This window comes from Argentina silus (assembly GCF_951799395.1).
Source record: "Argentina silus genome assembly, chromosome: 13".
Taxonomy (NCBI): Eukaryota; Metazoa; Chordata; class Actinopteri; order Argentiniformes; family Argentinidae; genus Argentina; species Argentina silus.
This window is the reverse complement of record NC_139667.1, coordinates 12,702,632-12,723,868: the sequence shown is the minus strand read 5'-3', so window position 1 is coordinate 12,723,868 and position 21,237 is coordinate 12,702,632. Positions and strand designations below refer to the sequence as shown.

General features: G+C 45.4%; 1 protein-coding gene across 1 annotated transcript in view; it reads left to right on the top strand.

The window, feature by feature from the left end:
- The window catches only part of ltk (leukocyte receptor tyrosine kinase), a gene marked incomplete at both ends in the record, with an annotated part of 32,850 nt that overhangs the window by 31 nt on the left and 11,582 nt on the right, over positions 1–21,237 (top strand). Inside the window, 17 exons of the mRNA XM_083683545.1 lie at positions 827–976; positions 1,694–1,922; positions 4,887–5,026; positions 5,292–5,432; positions 7,503–7,652; positions 8,581–8,681; positions 9,198–9,358; positions 9,750–9,844; positions 11,763–11,861; positions 12,352–12,526; positions 13,876–14,026; positions 14,548–14,661; positions 15,362–15,518; positions 16,704–16,886; positions 17,659–17,757; positions 18,619–18,771; positions 19,848–19,961. Of these exons, the coding sequence (XP_083539671.1) occupies positions 827–976; positions 1,694–1,922; positions 4,887–5,026; positions 5,292–5,432; positions 7,503–7,652; positions 8,581–8,681; positions 9,198–9,358; positions 9,750–9,844; positions 11,763–11,861; positions 12,352–12,526; positions 13,876–14,026; positions 14,548–14,661; positions 15,362–15,518; positions 16,704–16,886; positions 17,659–17,757; positions 18,619–18,771; positions 19,848–19,961 (2,412 nt within the window). The remainder of the gene's footprint in view (positions 1–826; positions 977–1,693; positions 1,923–4,886; positions 5,027–5,291; positions 5,433–7,502; positions 7,653–8,580; positions 8,682–9,197; positions 9,359–9,749; positions 9,845–11,762; positions 11,862–12,351; positions 12,527–13,875; positions 14,027–14,547; positions 14,662–15,361; positions 15,519–16,703; positions 16,887–17,658; positions 17,758–18,618; positions 18,772–19,847; positions 19,962–21,237) is intronic.

Below are 21,237 nucleotides of genomic sequence, written 5' to 3'. Positions count from 1 at the left end.
AGAGAGGTACTATACACAGCTAGCTGGTCGTTCCATAGAAATAATATGATAATAATTTGATTTCTATGGTTCATTCTTCATTCCTTGTATGGAGCGTGTTTAGAATTGTAGCGTGAAAAGTAGAACTATCAGGTTCACTCAAGCATGGACATGTCAGCAGTCATGGCAGTATTTCTAATGTGTGAGTGATAACAATCTAATTTCCTGTGACCTGAATGGTTTTCTAAATGCCGTCCTGAGAGTTGGTGCATCCGCTGATCATTGCGTGGGGGGGGGGGGGGGGGGGGGAAAGCACAGTCTGCGTTCTAATTGGGCCCTGGGGCATTTCCAGAGGTTTCTCTCTCTTGTGAGGAAGTGATGGCACCAACACAGACATGTGGAATGTTAAAATACTTGAGCTGTGGTTTATTTAGTTTGTCTTCTATAATAGAACCAGTTGAATACTGGAAAAACTGCAAACTCTGAATTCGATCAAGTGCACCACAAACGCTTTCAAGTCTTTGACATTTGAAAAACAGTGAAGAAAGTTTTTGTGAAACGACCTTTGTCAAAGTGTACTCAGTCAAAAGAATGTCAATCATTTGACAATCCCACTTTCCAGGGGAGACTGGTGGAGTTAGGGTATTCAATGTATTCAATCCATTCCATGCATTACAATTAGCAATTTCTACCTCCACCAGCCCCCTCTGCCACAATAGCTAGTATAAATGCAACAATCACACAGAAATTAAATCAATGTCCACTGTATGAATGCAATGCATGTAGTGTACGGCTATAGATTGAGTCAGCCAGCCCCTGAATCGATCTATTTTTCCTCATCCTGCAGCTTTCTCCTGTGATTTTGAATCGCCCTGCGGGTGGACACTATCCAATCACAGCATCAGGAGTGACTGGAGGGTTACGTCGCCACAGCAACACAAACCAATCACACAGGCCGCGAGGCCCATCACCGACCACTCAGAGGGAAGCTCCAGCGGTAAGGAGAGAGGAGACTCATATATTATATATGATACAGCATGTGCAGGGTGAGGGAAGAGTGGAAGAATCCCCAGAGGACTCATTATACAGAAAATGTAACCTCACGCTTCAAAGCTTCAAAACAAAAGTGCTGAATTCAATGTTTTAAAGAAGAGAGAGAGAGATAGAGAGGGGGGGGGGTGAGAGAGAGAGAGAGAGAGAGACAGAGACAGAGACAGAGAGAGACACACATACACACGCACACACACACACACACACACACAGACAGAGAGAGAGAGAGAGAGAGAGAGACACAGAGAAAGAGACAGAGGCAGAGACAGAGACAGAAAGAGTAAATTAATAAAAGAGAATAAAGAGAATATGTGCTCTTCTCTCTCTCAGACATTTCCTCTGCCGTCTCCCTGAGAGCAGGCAGAAGCCTGACTCATGTTCAGTCTGTATTAGGAATGTTTGGATGTTTGGATGTTGAGTTCAGGGGAAAGGGAGACCAGTCCAAAGTAAAGACTACAGTGTGTAGTCTACTGTAACATTGCAAGTATGAAGGAGAATGCAAAATATCTGGTGAATAATTATTATGAAATGTTGCTTTGCTTTATGATCAATTCTAGACACTGAATTGCTTGGAGTTGACACAAATGGTTGGCTTTGGGTTTCATACTGAAAATCCTCCAAGTTGAGTAATTGGCAAAAACAATGTCCATCCCTTCCCTAACAGGTCACTTCCTGCTTCTGAGCCCGCCGCCTGCTGCCGAGGCTCCTGGGAGGTGTGAGTACTCCATCACCAGCCCGGTGGTGTACAGCAGCAGTACCCTCTGTCACCTCCAGGTGGTGCGCTACGAGGTGGGTCCCACTGTGGGGAACCTGACCGTCCTCGTCAGAACCGTAGACTCCGCTTCCATCATCAGCTCCACGGCCCTTAGTGGCCGGAGACAAGATGGCGCCAGGTCAGTAAGGACTCACTCTCTCTCTTTGGTTTAGATTATATATCAGGGGAGGCTGGTGGAGGTAGAAATGGGAGAAAGGGCTCATTGTGAAGCATGGAATGGAATGAGGAAACACACGTGTTTAATACTATTCCTCATTCCATTCAATTCCACCTCATTGTCAACACTGGGTATTGCTCAGTATACTTACTCTCAGAAGAAGCAACAGCAGCACATCCATTTTTGGACTTTTAAATTATTGATACACAGCCATTCATTCTTGAAGAATATTTATAAATAAATATTAAATTATAAATGCCTTATGAGCTTAGTTCAACTGTCTTACCCCTATGGTGCTCCTAAACCAGTGCACCAGTGGAGGCTGGTGGAGGTAGACCACCACACGTGTTTGATACCATTCCTCATTCCAATTCCATGAATTACAATGAGCCCATCGTCTGCTATCTACCTCCACCAGCCTCCCACTGCCACAATAGCTAGTATGAAAGCAGCAATCACACAGAAAATAAATCAATATCCACTGTATGAATGCAATGCATGGGGTGTACAGCCTCCACTGCAGTGCACAGACATACGGTAATGGGTGACAGTTACTGACAGTGTGAGAAGATGTACACTCAGTTCCCATTTCTATTTCCATCAATCTGTAATGTTGTAATACACTGCAGCTCATTGTGATGAATAAGAGCACTTCACATACACTTACCAACGACATAGAGTGACATTAGCCTGGTCCCAGATCTCCTTTAGCCAGATCCTATAACTTGTCATTGTCATGCCATTGTAAAGCACATACAGATCTAGAAGCAGGTATAATCATAATAATCCCACTCCAAGCCTTGACATGGAGAGATTAATGAAGCCTCTCTGCTGTGAGCCCTTAATGTAGAGCAGATGTCTTTGGTATTGATCTACATGCCCAACATACCCATTCTGAGACCAGGTAAAAGCATTTTGCTTCTAAATGTGGACTCTGACAACAACTTCATCTAATTGGTCAGGACAGACAGCGGAGGGATGGAAGGGCCCTGCCATTTCATTAGGGCAGTCATTAAGCAGGAGAGGCTGGTGGAGGTAGAAATCGGAGGACGGGCTCCTTGTAATACATAGAACAGAATGAGAAACGGGCTCATTGTAATGCATGAAATGGAATAAGGAATGGTATGAAACACACGTGTTTACCATTCCTCATTCTGTTTCATGCGTTACAATGACCCTGTCCTCCGGCCTCCCCTGTAACTGAGTGAGGGTGACTGGAATTGCTAATGTTAGATTGTCGAACAGCACCATATATAGAAGCCTATTATTTATTTCATTTCTAAAATAATGTATTTATTTATATTCATATGCATTGATTCATATTATACAGATTTCACATCTACAGTAAATGAAGTGCTAGTAGATCAATGTCTTTAAGAAAGAAAAAAAAAACATCCCTTAACTGATGGCGGTGAGTGTCCAGTACTTTGTTGCTACTTGGTGAACCCTTGGTGAAGTGACCTTCCCCCCTGTCCACCCTAATGCACTGAGCAGGTAATGTGGTCAACTAGGGCTTGTGTTGCTATTGTACATACACTCACTGAGCACTTTATCAGGAACACTATATTAATACTGGGTAGGGCCTCCCTTTGCTCTCAAAACAGCCTCAATTCTTGATGTTTGAAACATTTCTTTGAGATTCTGGTCCATGATGACATGATTGCATCACGCAATTCCTGCAGATTTTTCAGATGCACTTTCAAGCTGTGAATCTCCCGTTCTACCACATCCCAAAGGTGTTCTATTGGATTCAGATCCGGTGACTGGGAAGGTCACTGAAGAACACTGCACTCATTGTCATGTTCATGAAACCAGTTTGAGACGACTTTTGCTTTGTGACATGGTGCATTATCATGCTGGAAGTAGCCATTAGAAGATGGGTAAATTGTGGCCATGAAGGGATGCACATGGTCAGCAACAATACTCAAATAGGCTGTGGCATTCAAGCGATGATTGATTGGTATTAACGGGCCCAAAGTGTGCCAAGAAAACATTCCCCACACCATTCCACCACCTCCGCCATGAGAAGGTGTACAAGTGTTCCTCATGAAGTGCTCGGTGAGGGTACAGTCCATACATTATATACAGAAAAAGACTGCTGAGACCATTTTAGATAATTCTCTTTAAAACGACCTACAGTACCTGTCAGGAGGGAAAGGGTCACGAGCTAGCATGGCTGAATTTCAGCAGCAAACATGTGTAAAGAGAAATGCAAGTGACGGCAGGTAATGTAATGTACAGTGCTGCACTACATTTGTAGAGGACATGCAGTACTTGTATCTTACTCAGCTCACACCACCTGAATGGGTTTGGAGAGCGTCATCATCCTGATGTGAGCCAGCCAGGGTCTATAAATATCCAGTGGTGTGGTTTATGTTAGCTTCTCTGACAAGTGTCTGATAAAGGGATTGGAGAATTACAGGATTTCTGGGTTTGGAAATGGAAGTGGTTTAAGACTCCCCGTACAGGGATTGTATGGCGGCTGCTCTGCTCTGCTCTGCTGTGGTAGCTGAGCTTAGGGACTCTGGAACTGACACACACACACACCATATACAGACTCTCTCACACACACACACACACACACACACATGCATGCACGCACACGCGCACACGCCCACACACATGCACGCCCACACGCACACACACGTGCATGCGCGCACGCACACACACACACACACACACACACACATACACACACACACACACACACACACACACACACACACACACACACACACACACACACACACACACACACACACACACACACATACCTAGGGTCTCTCTCTTTCCCTCTCTCTCTCTTCCTCTCTCTGTCTTTCTCAGTTATTCAGTGATTAAGTGTATAGTAGTGTACAAAGACTGTTAAACTACCAATGTCAGGCCAATGTGTTTTAAAGCATCTCTGTGATGTGATTGGCTCAGGGCTCAGTGGGAGGTGCTGGAGGCGGGGATTGGCCAGGTGGACGAAGCGTTCCAGGTGATCCTGCAGTACTCCACCTGTCTGAGGAAGGATGGAGCCATGCTGGCCCTCGACTCCCTGGAGCTCCGGGACTGTGACCTGGGTGAGTCTACTGTATCACCTTATCTACACCAGGGGAGGCTGGTGGAGGTAGAAATCGGAGGGCGGGCTCATTGTAATGCATGCAACGGAATGAGGAATGGTATCAAACACACATGTTTGATACTATTCCTTATTCCGTTCCATGTATTACAATGAGCCCGTCCTCTGACTTCTACCTCCACCAGCCTCCCCTGATCTACACATTGTTTGATGAATTTCTCATTCGAATCTGTGGGACTAAATGATGAACTCTGTGTTGGTTTCAGGCCACCATGACTTGGAGCTGGGTACAGAATGTGAGGACAGCACAGCATTCCACTGTGACATTGATGGCTGCATTGACAAGAGCCGAGTGTGTGACTTCCACAGTGACTGTCCTCTGGGGGAAGACGAAGGCTTCATCTGTGGTGAGTGAGGTTTCTCCTTCTGACAGGACGCACGCACGCACGCACGCACGCACGCACGCACGCACGCACACATGTAAAAACACACATGCACGCACACATGTACACATGCACACATGTAAAAACACACATGCACGCACACATGTACGTACGCACACACAGCCCAGGGTACACACACACACACACGGACACACACACACACACACACACACACACACACACACACACACACACACACACACACACACACTCATCTTTACTAGGTACAGCAGGTTACTGTAACCTGGGAACATATTAACTTGTACAGCAACCAACATTTTACAGCAAGTTTGTTGTTAAGAAAAGCCTTGAGAAAAATATAGTCCTGCTGGCTTCATCATTAATCCACATCATAGTTTGGGATTTGATCTATGTTTTCACACCAATTTGCATTGAAGTAAATGAAAGCAATCAGAAGTGTGTGAAGAAAGTTGTGACAGACAGCCAGAGCCAGCAAGACAGAGTGTGGTACTGTACTTGTGTGTGTGTGTGTGTGTGTGTGTGTGTGTGTGTGTGTGTGTGTGTGTGTGTGTGTGTGTGTGTGTGTGTGTGTGTGTGTGTGTGTGTGTGTGTGTGTGTGTGTCTGTGTGTACACTGTGCTGTATTTCTGGCAGGCGCCAGGCCACTTGCATTAACGGTATTAAAGTTTAAGGCTGTGATAAATTGTTAATCCTTTCACTGAAGGCGGTGGATTAGCCAACCAGTAAGTGCTCTCCTTCCCCCCGCCATGTCTGAGCTGGCCTGTACTGAGAGAGCAAAGTTCTCCTGAGTGGACATTTACATTAGGAGACTAGAAGTGGTATGAATACCTGTGAGAGTTCCCTTAAAAGAGTTCCTTTAGTATTTTTTGTTTTTTGTCTCTACTTGGTCTAAATTCTTTGGACCGTTCCCTGTGAGTTTTAGACAGTAAAGCGATTGTTTTCATAAATCACCTCAAGACATTTTAGAGAGGCATAATTAACAATTATATAATCCTCTATGTATAATATTAGTGACATAATAGATTTATTATGCTTTTATCTATGGTTTCAGTTCCAGCTTTGAAAATATACAGTAGAGGGTGTTATTTAATAACTGTTAAATATCACCTGTTATTCAATCCTAAAATAACAACACACCCTCATATGGAGAACAAAATAGGCGTCGTCAGTAAGTAATGAAACGAGTGGCAGGAGAACTGCTATTGAAAGGCTTTAAGTTGTGGACCCCTGGGGAGAAGAGTGTGCGTGTGCATGTGTGTGTGGGTGTGTGTGTGTGTGTGCATGCTAGGGCCAGATGGATTTCCCCATGAGGGATAATAAAGTTGTATTGTATTGTAAAATGGATGTGTGTTGTGTTTGTGTTGTCAGGAGGGTCGAGTATTGTGAAAGTGTAGGCCTTTATAGGATGGCAGTTACAATGCAAAGGTTGGCAAGGAAATGTGGCTATGTAATGTTCATAGCAAAGCATATCTCAATATTAATAATCTGACTCCAAGTAATTTAATTAACACTATGTGCAAATAATTGTTGAGTCTGTCCTGAATGAGTGCAAGAATGGTCAAATAGAATGAATGAAATGAGGCTTTAATAATACTGTATACTTATACAATTATTACAATGCAAATATTTCATAGAAAAATGTTACATTCTACCCTCAATGACCCTCAAATGATAGATAGAGAGTGAGTTAGAGAGGGAGAGAAAGAATGAGAAATTAAACAAAGACAGATGACATGATCTGTTTACGAAACAACACCCTCTGACCATGAATCTGTGCTATACTTCTGTTTTATATCCATAGTATTTAAATTAAGAGCTTTTTGCAAGGGAACCAATCAGACCTCCATCCTAGTCATATGACACCTCAGCTTCAACACCTTGTAAACATCACAGAGTATTTGTCCCATCGGAGGAAGGGTCATTTGAAGGTAGAGGCAGAATTCAAAAGAATCCCCTTCAAAAGAAAAAATAGATGTATCCATGTAAAGGCATGGTATGGACAATAAAGTTAGTTTTGAAAAGAATGTTCTCTCACAGTCTGTCTATTCCCCAGATGCTCTGCCATTCGGAGCCCACTGTTCGTTTGAGCCCGGCATTTGTGGCTGGTCAGGGTTCAATGAGCATCACTCCTGGAGGAGAGTGACAGGGGAGGAACTGACTCAGAGTGAAGACATGCTGGGGACCGCTCTGCAGAATACACAAGGTACTAGGGTGTGTGTGTGTGTGTGTGTGTGTGTGTGTGTGTGCGTGTGTGTGTGTGTGTGTGTGTGTGTGTTTTGAGAGAGAGAGAGAGAAAGAGAGAGAGTCTATGTGTGTGTGTGTGTGTGTGTGTGTGTGTGTGTGTGTGTGTGTGTGTGTGTGTGTGTGTGTGTGTTGTGGCTCTCCATTTGTGAAGACAGGCACCCAAAGATGATCCTTTAAGTTAGTTCCACGTTTCTCATATTACTGGACAGAGACTGGACATATTTTCTTTATGACTAAAATGGGTTTTCCATTTTAATTTTGATTAAGTTTTCATAACACTGGTGAACCAAAGGGCTTAGTATAGGAATGTTCTCTGAGGTTATCGCTGTATTCAATGACGTCCTTTAGAGAGAGATTGTATAGATAGATGATTAAAAACCAGCAGAACACTGGAATAGAACCCTTCAATAGAATGCTAGAATAGAACCCTCCAATAGAACACTGGAATAGAACCCTCCAATACAGAGAAGGCTTTTGGAGGTAGAAATCGGAGGACGGGGGTCATTGTAATGCATGGAATGGTATGAGGAACGGTACTCTGTTCCATGCATTACAATGAGCCCGTCCTCCGATGTTTCCCTCCACCAGCCTCCCCTGCCAATAGAACACTGGAGTGCTATGGTACCCAGTACAAAGTAGTGTTATGTGAAAGCCATCCTGTTGCTAAATTGATTTCCATACATTTGAGTCCAGCATTTCACTTGGAGCGCTTGGTTTCAGTCCAGTTCTGGGAGCGCTACAGCGAGACAGTATTTACTGTTTATGCAATGAATACTGAAAGGCTTAAATTGGCTTTTCTCTTCAGAGCTCCATCAGTCATGCTCTGTTGACGGGCGCTGTATGTCTCTGTCAACTCCCCTCTGTGTCGTGTTTATTCCACTCCCCAGGACACTTCCTGTTCCTGCGGGTGAGAGAGGACAGTTCCCAGCAGGAAGCCGCTGTTCGGAGCTCCTCCTTCCCCATGCCCGTCTCTACGACAGCCTGTCAGGTGAGTCGTGTGATTGGCCCAGGAGTGTCATCTCTTGTCCAATAGTTTGGCTGTCATTGTCCAGACAGGGGAGACGCTTACAGTGCTTAGTAGTACACCACGGCCCTCTCTTGGTAGTTGAAAGTTCCCAAACACTGCCATAACGGCTAGCAGCCCTTTTCATTTTAAACCCGATATGTCTGAATGTAATTATGATTCATAGTACGTTCATAAAAAGTTATTTGTGTCTGAATATAATCATATGTGGTCCTCTGTGGCTCCATTGGTAGAGCATGGCGCTAACAACGCTTAGGTTGTGGATTTGATTCCCGCTGGGACCATATATACTGAAATGTATGTACTCACTGCAATGTAAGTCGCTTTGGATAAAAGCGTCAGCTAAATGGCATATATTATATATTATATATATGTTTAAAAAAAGCTTCATAATTTCCTAAAATGTATGAACAATTAATAAAAAACAGTACGCAGTGTGGAATGTACCATAATCATGTTGAACGGTGTCTGTGTATACAGCTGCACTTCTCCCTGTACCTGTATGGGGACTACAATGGTACGGTCCTGGTGTCGGTGGAAGAGAATGGTACGGTGGCGTCCCCGCTGGTGTGGGAGAGGGCTGGACACTGGAAGGACAGCTGGCAGGATATCACTCTACAGCTATCTGGGCTAGGCAATGGGTAACAGACCATAGTAATACTCTGCTGTAGAAGGGACCAGATGTGTCACACTATCACTTTCTTTCTAATGGTAATGGTGATTCATTGACGAATTAGGACTGGGCATTTTGCTTTCTTTACATGCACAGCAGTGGGCTCATTGTAATGCATGGAACGGAATAAAGAATGCTATCAAACAGGTGTGTTTGATAGCACATCCTGATAGCACATCCTCCGATTTCTATCTCCACCAGCCTCCCCTGATGCACAGTAGCATAGAAGTCTAAAAGCCACCCATAGACTTTTATTTAATTTGCAGTGAAACGTAAAGTAAGCTGAACTATCTATTAGAGTCCACAGTGTGTTTCTCCATTCCTGATCATGTGACCATGTGATCTCTGTGATGTCCCAGGTTTCACATCAAGGTGACAGCCCTGTGGGGGCGGGGCTCCAGCGCTGACATCGCCCTTGATGACATCGCCCTAGGGGCAGCATGCTTCGACACAGGTACAGTACAGTAGCCCCTTCATGCAAGAACACACAGACACTAACTGTCCTACAGTATAGTGGTTCTCAGCACTCTGTCTGCTAGACCCAGATGAGACCCTATTCATACAGTCCATACAGCGTCAGTCCATATAGGCCACGCTCCCAAGGAGACGACCGTACAAATCTCTTTTATGAGTCCATAAAGACAGAGCCGATTTTAGAAGCTAAAAAACGTTATTTATCACCAATTATTTAATAATGAATACAGTTTGAGTCTGTAGTTTAAACAACATGTTCCGTGATTATTTCCAGACATTGGGCCGGTGGAATGTGCCTATAGAACATAGAAAAGTTGAACAAAGTTGGCCTTGAAACATACTGCTAGACTAACAATGAGGTGACATACCTTCTGTAACTAGCCTGAGGTGACATTACTGGCTATTTACAGTGAACTGATTGAATCTCCCGGTAAGTCTGCTATATTAGTTTAGTTTGCATAAGTTATTACTGTATGTTTTCATCAGATAAGTTAGCTACTGTAGATGGACAGATGAGTCGGCTAGCCCTCTCCTGACTGCCTGCAGCCCCCGGCTCATCTCTCCGTCTCCTTGTAACGATTAGGAACAATACAATATCTCAAATCCAGGTGTTTTTGTTTGCTGGCAACAAAAAGTTCAACACAGAAACTTTTGTCCGTTTTAATATAAAAAAAACTGGCTAGCAATCATGTATTGAAAACTAGGCAGTTTCAGTGCAAGGCTACGGGAGGTTACTTTGGGAACGTTGGGAGGCCGGGACTGCTGACTAAAACCCCCTTGAAAAAGTGCTGATGCACCCAATGGATGTGCAGATGTGACCGTTTTCTAGCCTCCTAAGGGTCTTAAATCCCTTAATAAAACACTGCCTTACTGAGAAGCCAAAGGAATGGAGGTCAGAGAGAGAGAGAAGAGTCCTAACCGAAGAATGGCGAACCACATGGTTCAACCGCTTAAACCGCTGAATTCAGCTAGCAGCTGGAGGGCTCCCCTGGAGGCCCACTGATGCACTCCCTCCCTGATTGGTCCTGATGGGTAGAAACCGATGCAGAATACTTCTCCCCGGGACCAAAACCCATAGCTGACAATAAAAACAAGCGCCAACCCGCCAACCGGCAACCGGTGCCAGCATATTGACATCATTCCATCATATCATATTGACATTGTTCCATTAATTCTCGACCGGCCGAGAAAGTCCATTTTGTCAGCACTTCGGGAGGACGACTGCCAAAGCTGGTTTTATTTGATAGACATTGTCCCCAGATGCGGTTGTTTGTATTGGAAGAAATAGGGTGTGTGTGTGTGTGGGGGGGGGGGGGCTTGCGGAGGTACGCCCCAGTGTGAGCTGCGTGTTGATGGTGGCTGCGGGCGGGTTGGCGTCGTGGCGACATGATGAGGCGCCAATTGGGTGTGATCGGAACGCAGATTTATCTCCGCTATTACTTCATGTCTCCAGGACATCAGGAATGCCAGAGCAGTCGTTGGTGTTTAACTGCAGCTCCAAAGCCATGACCTTATCTTGTCTCCCTCCTCCTAACTCTACAATCACAGCTCATTATCAAGCCCTTTTGTCTCTCTCTCCCTCCACATTCTCCCAACGTCTCGCAGCTTGTCCTGAGATCTCCTGTCTCCTCCAAGCTTATATGTCTTCACATCTCCTGAGCCCTCTGCTCTAAACGACTCACTCCAAACTAGATGTATGTTTTAAAACCTCCCGGACCAGACCAGACTTATCTCTCTCTCTCTCTCTGTCTCGCTCTCCCTACTGTCTCTGTCTTTGAAGAGAATGTTATTAATGGGAGACATATGAAAGAGAATGTGTTGTTTGATAGTCTGCGTCCAAAGATGAATGCGTCTGTCCCTGGCTAGATCCCCGATCATGTTTCCTCTCCTCCTCTCAGATCTCAACTCCCTGCTGCTCGGACACAGATTCTTTCATGAAATGGACTCCATCAGCGAGCTGGACTTCTTCAGCCCACTGCCGGAGCCGTCTGCCTCAGGTAGCGCCAGCTGTCCCCACTGGAATTTCTAATGAATGTTGAAGGTCGATGGTCGCTTAGTTATATCACACACACACACGCACACACACGCACACACACGCACGCACGCACACACACACACACACGCACAAACACGCACGCACGCAAAAAACACCAGGTGCGTACCGTACATTAATTAAATTTCCTTTGATTTGCCGAGCAGATGTCCCACCATACGCCAGTCTCTCTTTCTCCTTTCTTTTCTGAACAGGATGTTAGTTGATTGGCATGTGTCATCCAGAGCCACTTCAGTGTCAGGGTCAGGGTCAATTCAGTTTCAATGCAGTAAAGTCAGTGAAGGAATAGTAATTCATTTCATGAATGAAGTCCACATAGAAGAGTAACAGCCTATATTCAATTCATGAATTAAATAGATTCCTGAGTAATGAATTGAAACTGAACAGATCCCAACCCTCTCCCCTCCCCCCGTCCCCGTCCCCATCCCCCACAGAGGTGTCCCTGATGACATGGTGGTTCACTTCCTGTGGTGCCAGCGGCCCGCGAGGCCCCACCCAGGCCCAGTGTGACTCCGCCTACCGCCTCACCAACGTCAGCATCACGGTGGGGAAGGACGGCCCCCTTAAAGGTGTCCAGACCTGGAGGGTCCCCGCCACCAACAGATACATGTGGGTTAAAGGATTAATACAGTGTTATTACAGTGCTATTACATGTTGGTATAAGGGTTAATACAGAGTTATTACAGTGCTATTACATGTTGGTATAAGGGTTGATACCACGTTGTTACATAATGTGGGTGATAATGTTGTTTTCAGCGTTGTTATATTGTTATATACCGTATGTGGATGTATTGTTTCAAATGTTATTATATAATTTAAGATACAAAAAGGTAGTACAGACAATGTACAGGTATGTGCGTTCCACTTAATGTCAATATATCCATCTGAAAATCTGAGACAATAGGTTTTGCCAGTGGAATACTCTTTCACTAGACCAGCCAGCATACAGTAGAGGTTGAAACCAGGGGAGGCTGGTGGAGGCAGAAATTGGAAGACGGGCTCATTGTAATGCATGGAACGAAATGAGGAATGGTATCAAACCCATGTGTTTGATACCATTCCTCATTCCGTTCCATCCATTACAATGACCCCGTCCTCCGATGTCTACCTCCACCAGCCTCCCCTTGTTGTAACATTTGCCTTGCAGCCTAAGAACTGAGTGATATTCTATTTGAGGACTGCTCTTTACGGCCTCCTGGTCATGTAGCTGCTAGGCCTGTTCAATAGAACTATGTCTCTGGAGCGTTGAGATTGATTTACACAGCACAAAGGTTAGGGAGGGAGAGTTTAATACCAGTTCAGCCCCTGCCTGATGGTGGCTTGCCTGTGTATGTGTGTGTGTGTGTGTGTGTGTGTGTGTGTGTGTGTGTGTGTGTGTGTGTGTGTGTGTGTGTGTGTGTGTGTGTGTGTGTGTGTGTGTGTGTGTGTGTGTGTGTGTGTGTGTGTGTGTGTGTGTGTGTGTGTGTGTGTGTGTGCTCGTCTTCGTCCGTGTGGAGCCTGGGCAGAGAGTGAGAAGCGTGACTCCCTGGCTGTAGGCATAGATTAGTAGGTCTGTGTGTGCTCTCCTGCTAATCTGGCCCCTGCAGAGCCAAGCCTTTGAACTTTCTGATTGGATCTGTTAGCCAGTCATGGGACCTCTTTAAAGTCATCACCACAGCACTGGGTGGTCAAGGGGCCAGGGAGGAGGTTGGGGTGCTTCTCACTCTGCTCTTAATTAACGCCAGACTGTTACATATTATCATAGTCCTCAACCTAGGTTTTATAGTCATTGAAGCATGTGTGTTGGATTACCCATGACACCACTGCAATAATCCAAGCACCAAATATTTTTGTCAGTCGACTCATCTGTGCCTGCCTGCTTCTGTCTAAACATGGCGGCCACCGCCGTGTGTTCTCATCGCCGTGTGTTCCCTTCGTCGTGTGTTCTCAACGCCGTGTGTTCCCTGTGTGGCCCTCAGGATCTCGGCCTACGGAGCGGCCGGAGGTAAAGGAGCCAAGAACCACAACAAACGCTCCCATGGCGTCTTCATCTCCGCCATCTTCCCTCTGGAGAAGGGAGACATCCTCTACATATTAGTGGGGCACCAGGGGGAGGACGCATGTCCTGGGGTGAGTATGGGGGAGATGGGTACTAGGAGGGCACTAGGGGTGAGTATGGGGGAGACAGGTACTAGTATAGAAGGGTACTAGGAGTGAGTATGGAGGAGAGGGGATCTAGTATAGTAGGGTACTAGGGGTGAGTGTGGGGGAGAGAGGTACTAGTATAGTAGGGTACTAGGGGTGAGTATGGGGGAGAGGGGTACTAGTATAGTAGGGTACTAGGGGTGTGTATGGTATTATACTAATAGGGCACTAAGGGTGAGTATGGGGGAGAGGGGTACTAGTATAGTAGGGTACTTGGGGTGAGTATGGGGGAGAGGGGTACTAGGAGGACACTAGGGGTGAGTATGGGGAGACAGGTACTAGTATAGTAGGGCATTAGGAATGAGTATGAAAATATCAAGCTTGCACCTTGACTAACCGTTCTGTGGTCATCTCTCTTGCTCTCTCTCTCTCTCCCTCTCCCTCCTTCTCTTGCTCTTTCTCTCTCCCCTCCTCCCTCCTTCCCCCTCTCCCCATGTCATGTGTAGAGGAATCCCCTGACCCAGAAGATCTGCCTGGGGGAGTCATCAGTGATAGAGGACGGCCTCACCGGAGAGGCCGGGGGTGGAGGCGGAGGTGGGGGCGCCACCTATATCTACAAGGTAAGAGGGACATGCCCTGATTCTTGATCTACAAGCAAAGCATCAGGGTTGCTCAAATCGGTAGGATGAATTGATTAAATTGAAATGACATCATAATCAGAGAAGTCGACATCAGCGTTTTCCGATTTAGTAAAGGGGCTTCAATTCATCCTCCTGAATTCACTGAATTGAGGTTGAATTGTCCCCGAGCCCTGATTCCTAGCTAAGCTGAACTGAACTGAAACTGGTTTGACCTCCACCCTGGTGAGGCTCCCTCAGAGTCTGTCTGTGTGTCCTCTCTACCCTGCACACTAAGTCAGCTCATCCCTACCCTGACTGATGAAATGAAAGCCGTCATCATGGCCTCCATCTGAAACAGATACAGTTACAGTCTATATTAACTGATAAGCATCAAAGAATGTTCGAGGCATTCGAAAATGATTTTCCATGTTCTTAGAAGCCAATCCATATGTTCAAAAATAGAGTGGAGTTTTGCATCCTGGGAAGGTCAGAAGTGGAGTAAGCAGGTTTGAATCGCGTGACTTACAGAGAAACGAGGAACCCATGTCAGATGGAGAATGGAAGAATAAAGTTAGCTTTGATCCCATGTGCAGTTCTGTCTGACGGAGAACATGTGAATACATTTTGATTTGAGTGCCTGCCCTCTGCTGTCAGATGGAGAATGCATAAATAAAATTGTATTTGAACCCTGTGCTGTCAGATGGAGAGCGGGGTGGCGGTGCCCCTGCTGATCGCGGCGGGCGGCGGGGGGAAGGCCTACCTGGAGGATCCTGAGAGCAGCATGGACCAAATCCCTCTGGAGCAGTACGAGAACGACACTATCGCCGCCAGCGCTAACGGCCAGACAGGAGCTGCAGGTGGGGTCACCTAGCGCTGACCCTTACCCTAGCCCTAACCCTAGCCCTAGTGCTAGCCCTAGCCCTAGCCCTAACCCTAGCCCTAACCCTAACCCTAGCCCTAGCCCTAGCGCTGGCCTTATCCCTAACTGGCCTTATCCCTAACCCTTATCCCTAACCCTAACCCTAGCCCTAACCCTAGTGCTGACCCTAACCTTAGCCCTAGCTCTAACTCTAGTCCTAACCCTAACCCTAGCCCTAACTAACTCTACAGTACCAAAACTAAATCTGAGTGGTAGCAACTGATGTTAAATATGTTCTGATTTACCAGGTAAGGTAAATTGAGTGATTTACCATTAATTAGTTACCGCTCAATTTGTTGGCAATCATAGTGTCTCCAGTTATGTTTACATTCGGTGACGTACAGACTTTCATAGTGTATCGCAATTTGCTAGAATTAAGCTACGGTTTGAGGTTAGATACAATTGGTTAAGGTTTAGATGTAGGTTTAGATTTAAGTTTCTGTATGTGTCCCCAGTTTGCAGTTTGTGACGTATGGACTTTCATAGTGTATTGATAGGTGGTTGATCTGCATCTGTAGACCATAAAGGACTATCCAAATAACGTGAAGCTGGAGGTTAAACTTCTGTGCCCCCCCCCCCTCTCCCCACTGAACCCCTCTATGCCCCTTATGACAGGATGCTATCTGATCCTGGAGACACATGGCTTTCATTTCTCTGAGAGCAGAAGGCACCTAGTTGGGTCTCGTCTATACAGAATGTGTTATAGAGGCCAGGAGTGCCTTTATTAGCCTGTGTCCAGGAGCTGCCCTCCTTGGAATAATAGATGTGGAGCCTGCAGACTGGGCTGTCTGGGCTCACAGCAGAATATTGCTTAGAGCAGTCTCAGACCTCTGACATTTTCATCCAGGGGAGGCTGGTAGAGGTAAAAATTGGAGGATGGGCTCATTGTAATGGATGGAATGGAATGAGGAATGGCATCAAACACGTAATGGAACATTCTCAGCAAATCCTCCTCCGTGATCGACAGGAGGTTCTTAATATAGACTCTTTTGAGCACACCTTAGGCAAACATGTGTGGAACTGTTTAGACAGTAATGTATCTGTATGTGTGTGTGTGTGTGTGTGTGTGTGTGTGTGTGTGTGTGTGTGTGTGTGTGTGTGTGTGTGTATGTGTGTTCTCCAGGGGGAGGCGGAGGCTGGAAGGACACCTCCAGCCACCTGTGGGCGGGGAAGTCTCTCCTGGAGGGGGCCGAGGGGGGGTCTTCCTGCCCCCAGGCCTTATCCAAGCTGGCCTGGGCCACCTTCGGGGGGTTCGGAGGTGGAGGTGGGGCCTGCACTGCTGGGGGAGGAGGAGGAGGATACAGGGGTAAGCTAGCAGAAACACATACTGATATGTATCATTTAGAAGTGGGTCAATGTCATGCTAGTACAATACAGTAAGCTCTAACTGCGAGAAACACAGCAGATGAAATAATATACTGTCATACTAACGCATGGTTATATTTAACAGTCGTCTTCTGTTTTGTCGGCTTACATATTGGTGTGATGAATCTATGAACATGACAGGGTATTCATGCTTTAGGATTTACATTCACCCAGTGGGAGGCTGGTGGAGGTAGAGGACGGGCTCATTGTAATACATGGAACGGAATAAGGAATGGTATCAAACGTGTGTCTCCACTGCATTAACCTAAGGGACAGGGTCAGGCTGATGACATTCCCTGCTTCTCTGCCTCTGTCTAGTTAGTATGTTACTGTGGGAACAGACACCTTGTATTAACTAAGGGAGGCTGCTGGAGGTAGAGATTGGAGAACGGGCTCATTGTAATGCATGGAATGAAATGAGGAAGCATACCGTTCCTCATTCCGTTCCATGCATTACAATGAATCCGTCCTCCGATTTCTACCTCCACCAGCCTCTCTGAATGAGACACTGGAGTGTCACAATAGCAGGACGATCCAGGCTGAGGGAGATAGTTGTTCAGTCACTGATAATAATTTAGCTCTACTCTGCCCCTAGCAAAACATGTCACACACAATTCTTAGGGGACATGTTTATTAATTTAGAATGTTAATGCTTTTAGTGTGTTTTAGTCAATACCACACTTACGTTATCAATTGTGTCATCTGAATGATAGGTGGTGATGCCGCGCTCGTTGATGACATCACAGCGGACGGGCAGGATGGCATCTCCTTTGTTCACCCAATGGGGGAGATCTTTCTTCAGCCGCTGGCAGGTGAGGAATGTTACATTTTTGAGGAAATAATGAAAGGCAGCAGATTTAAAGTTGCTGCAGGCAGTAACACAGAGGCCTGTGTGTGTGTGTGTCCCTCCCTGCCAGCTGACTCTCATTCAGACAGAGGGGTAGGGATGGGTGCGCCCCATCGGGCGTAAGATACCGGTTAACTAATTCAGGGCCTCACGGAACTCGTTGGTGTTGGCGCCATGTGGAAGTACACACACACACCCATACACACACACACGCCCATCCACACACACACACACACACACACACACACACACACACACAGGGCACTGATGTGGAAGAATGAACGAGCAGCTCCCAATTCTTCCCCAGCACGACAATGTCATTTGTGGCTAAAGCATGTGCTGCCACTGCTCAGAGAATACAAAGCACGTCTCTGTTGATACAGACATGAAGAGATACAGACTCAAACCTCCTGATCTGCCCTACAGATCTACTCTCACCCCATGTTTATGCAAAAACAAAAGCATGATAAGGTTTAGGTAATGACTGCCTGTGAGGTTCTGTTTTACAAATGTCATGCTTTATTAATGTACAGCATCCTTATCTAACCAGGTCAGTAACAATTGGCTTTGTTTTTCATGGATTCCTAGGAATTTACAAAACATCTAAAACATGATCAAATTACCTGCTTGGGTTTTGTGAAGTAATTTGTTATTGCTACTGATATGACATGATATGTACAGTATGTGATATACGGTAGTGATTGCCAGAGGTTCATGTGTCGTGTGTGTGTATGTATGTTTATGTTTATGTGTGTGTGTGTGTGTGTGTGTGTGTGTGTGTGTGTGTGTGTGTGTGTGTGTGTGTGTGTGTGTGTGTGTTCATCAGCCATGGAGAGCCATGGAGAGTGTGAGATCAAGGTGCAGCTGAACTGCAGCCACTGTCAGACTCAGAGCTGTAAACGAGATGAAGACACCAGACTCATCCTCTGTCTGTGTCACAATGAGGAGGTGCTAGCCAGTGACAACGTCACCTGCACAGGTAAATATTCTAGGCCTACACCTGGAGCTAACCTGCACAGGTAACTACACCAGGGGTGTAATGACTGTAGTATGCAGGCAAAGGACACAAACGCACGACTCAGAGACAAAAATCTTGAATCAAAAGAATAGTCTTTTCTTTCCAAAAACAGGGTTCGGTACACAGGTAGGCAGTCAAAGGGTAAGGCATATAATCTGATAAGGAGAAGGCAACAGGCAGAGTCAGGGAAATAGCAGAGATCAAAAACTGGGAAGACAAATAACACAAGGATAGATCGCTGGTACGTTTGGCACAAAGGACAAAGACGAATTGGCATAGAGACAGGGGAATACACAGATTAAATACACAGGACAGGGAAGGATGATGAGGGACAGGTGACACCAATCAGGGCGGGGTAGACGTCACACAAGCGGGAAACACACAGGGGCAGGAAGTGAAGTGTCTGAAATGAAAGACAAGGTGAGAAAAACAAAATGAAACAGGAAACAATCAATTAATAACATGAAACAAAGACAAACATAAACTAAGGAACAGTGAGAGATGTTACAAGGGGAGGTTGGCGAAGGAAGAAATTGGAGGACAGGCTCCAGTAATGCATGGAATGAAATGAGGAATGGTATCAAACCACTCCTCATTCGGTTTAATGCATTACAATGAGCCTGTCTTCCGATCTCTACCTCCACCAGCCTCCCCTGTTGCACAGGTAACTACAGTACACTTGTAACAAATCTGTAACTAATATATGAATTACTAGCCTCTACCAGCAACAACATTACAGCTTGAAACACAGAAAACACCATAATGTCATTAATGTGTCTGGGGGTCATAAATATAAAAAATAAGCTGCAGATCCTCCACAGTTTTATGATCATGAGGTAGATAACTGTCTTGTCATGGAATTATACCCTCATGAAATAGATCAAAGAGTTAAATCAATTAAAATCGAATTTCTAGCTATTCCTGTACACTATGGCATTGGCATCTACTATGGCATTGGTTTTGATTATAGGTCGCAGTTCTCCATTCTTCTCTCACATGACTTTTCACCTTTCACCTTTCACCTTTGACCCCTTCAGTGGCACCGCAGGGACCTACCCCGGAGAGCCAGCTGTCCCTGTCGTTGATCCTGGCGGTGGTGGCGTCCACGGTGGTGACGGGTATCGTTCTGACCTGCGCCAGCCTCACCCTCAGTAAGAGACTCCTCCAGTTCTGTGTGGACTCTGTGCCCTCTAACTTCCACCGCCTGTAGGGGCAGTCACGTCCTCTCTGTGTCCACTCTGTCCACCTAGTGAGCTCTTTGCGCCCAAAGATTACTACTGCGTATCTGACCTGCCTGTGAGCCTTTCGTGTCAACAGATAATGGATCCAGCTGACAGTGAAAACTCATTGTGACAAAGGATACTGTGTTCTTTTTTCATAATAAGCGAGTTGAGTTGTGTGTCACCGTGTGCCTTAGTGAGCTTTGTGTCAGAAGCCATGTTATCTAACTGTCACTATGAGAAGAGACAGCAAGGCATTTGAAATAAACAGGGTTTTTAAGTTTTATATTTTAGAAGCAAATGTTAGGTTGGATGAGGGGGAATTTGAATGTCGTTGTCATGATTGAGTACTGTGTCTTCCAGGAATAGCTGTTAAAAGATGTTTGATTATAGAGTGAGAGGCAGAGCATTGACATACAGAAGCACAGAAAACTGAAAGTTAGAATATAAAAGATGGCCTTTATGGGTTTTTGTTTTTTTTATCATTGACAAAAAACAGGTTTGTCTTGCCAGCCCCTGGGCATTATTTCTATATGGAGCCTGTGAGATGCTAGACAATCTTTAGCTGTGATATACATGGTGTAGGAGGGGTTTAAGGGATTCTAGTGACAATACCCACCTTTCACTCTGCACTTTATTTCAGAGACAAAAGTTCAACTTTTTTGTCAGAGTGAAGGGGTCAGGTGGTGGTCTGGCTCATAGTGACTTGATGGTGCCGTCAAGTGTGTTGAAGAATATAGATATAGTATTTATGCTTCAGAAAGACACATCTGACTCATGTCCACCAGTTATCTCTCCATACTTGTTTATATTCATATGGGATTCTTTTAACTGAAGGTGAAACGGTTTAAAACGCTTACGGCTAACTCTTGCACAATATTCAAAAAAATAAAATGGTGGCTTAAAAGGAATGATTAGGGAATGAGGAAAACAACTGCTATTAACCTTTAATTGTACATGTGTTTATTCTACGACCTACTAGTGCTTTGGAGACATGAATGAGATGGCGTGAATGAGACTATTATAATCTAATCTCATAATATTAGTGTCTAACTTAGTCTTGCCAATGGGCAAAGATCAATATCTTAAAGAATGCTGCTATGTATATATGTACCTGAAGTCTACTCATGCTAATTGTCTTATTCGTGTTAATATGCAAAAAAAAAGTAGGACAGTGAGGGATTATCCAATGTTTCTCTTTGCACTG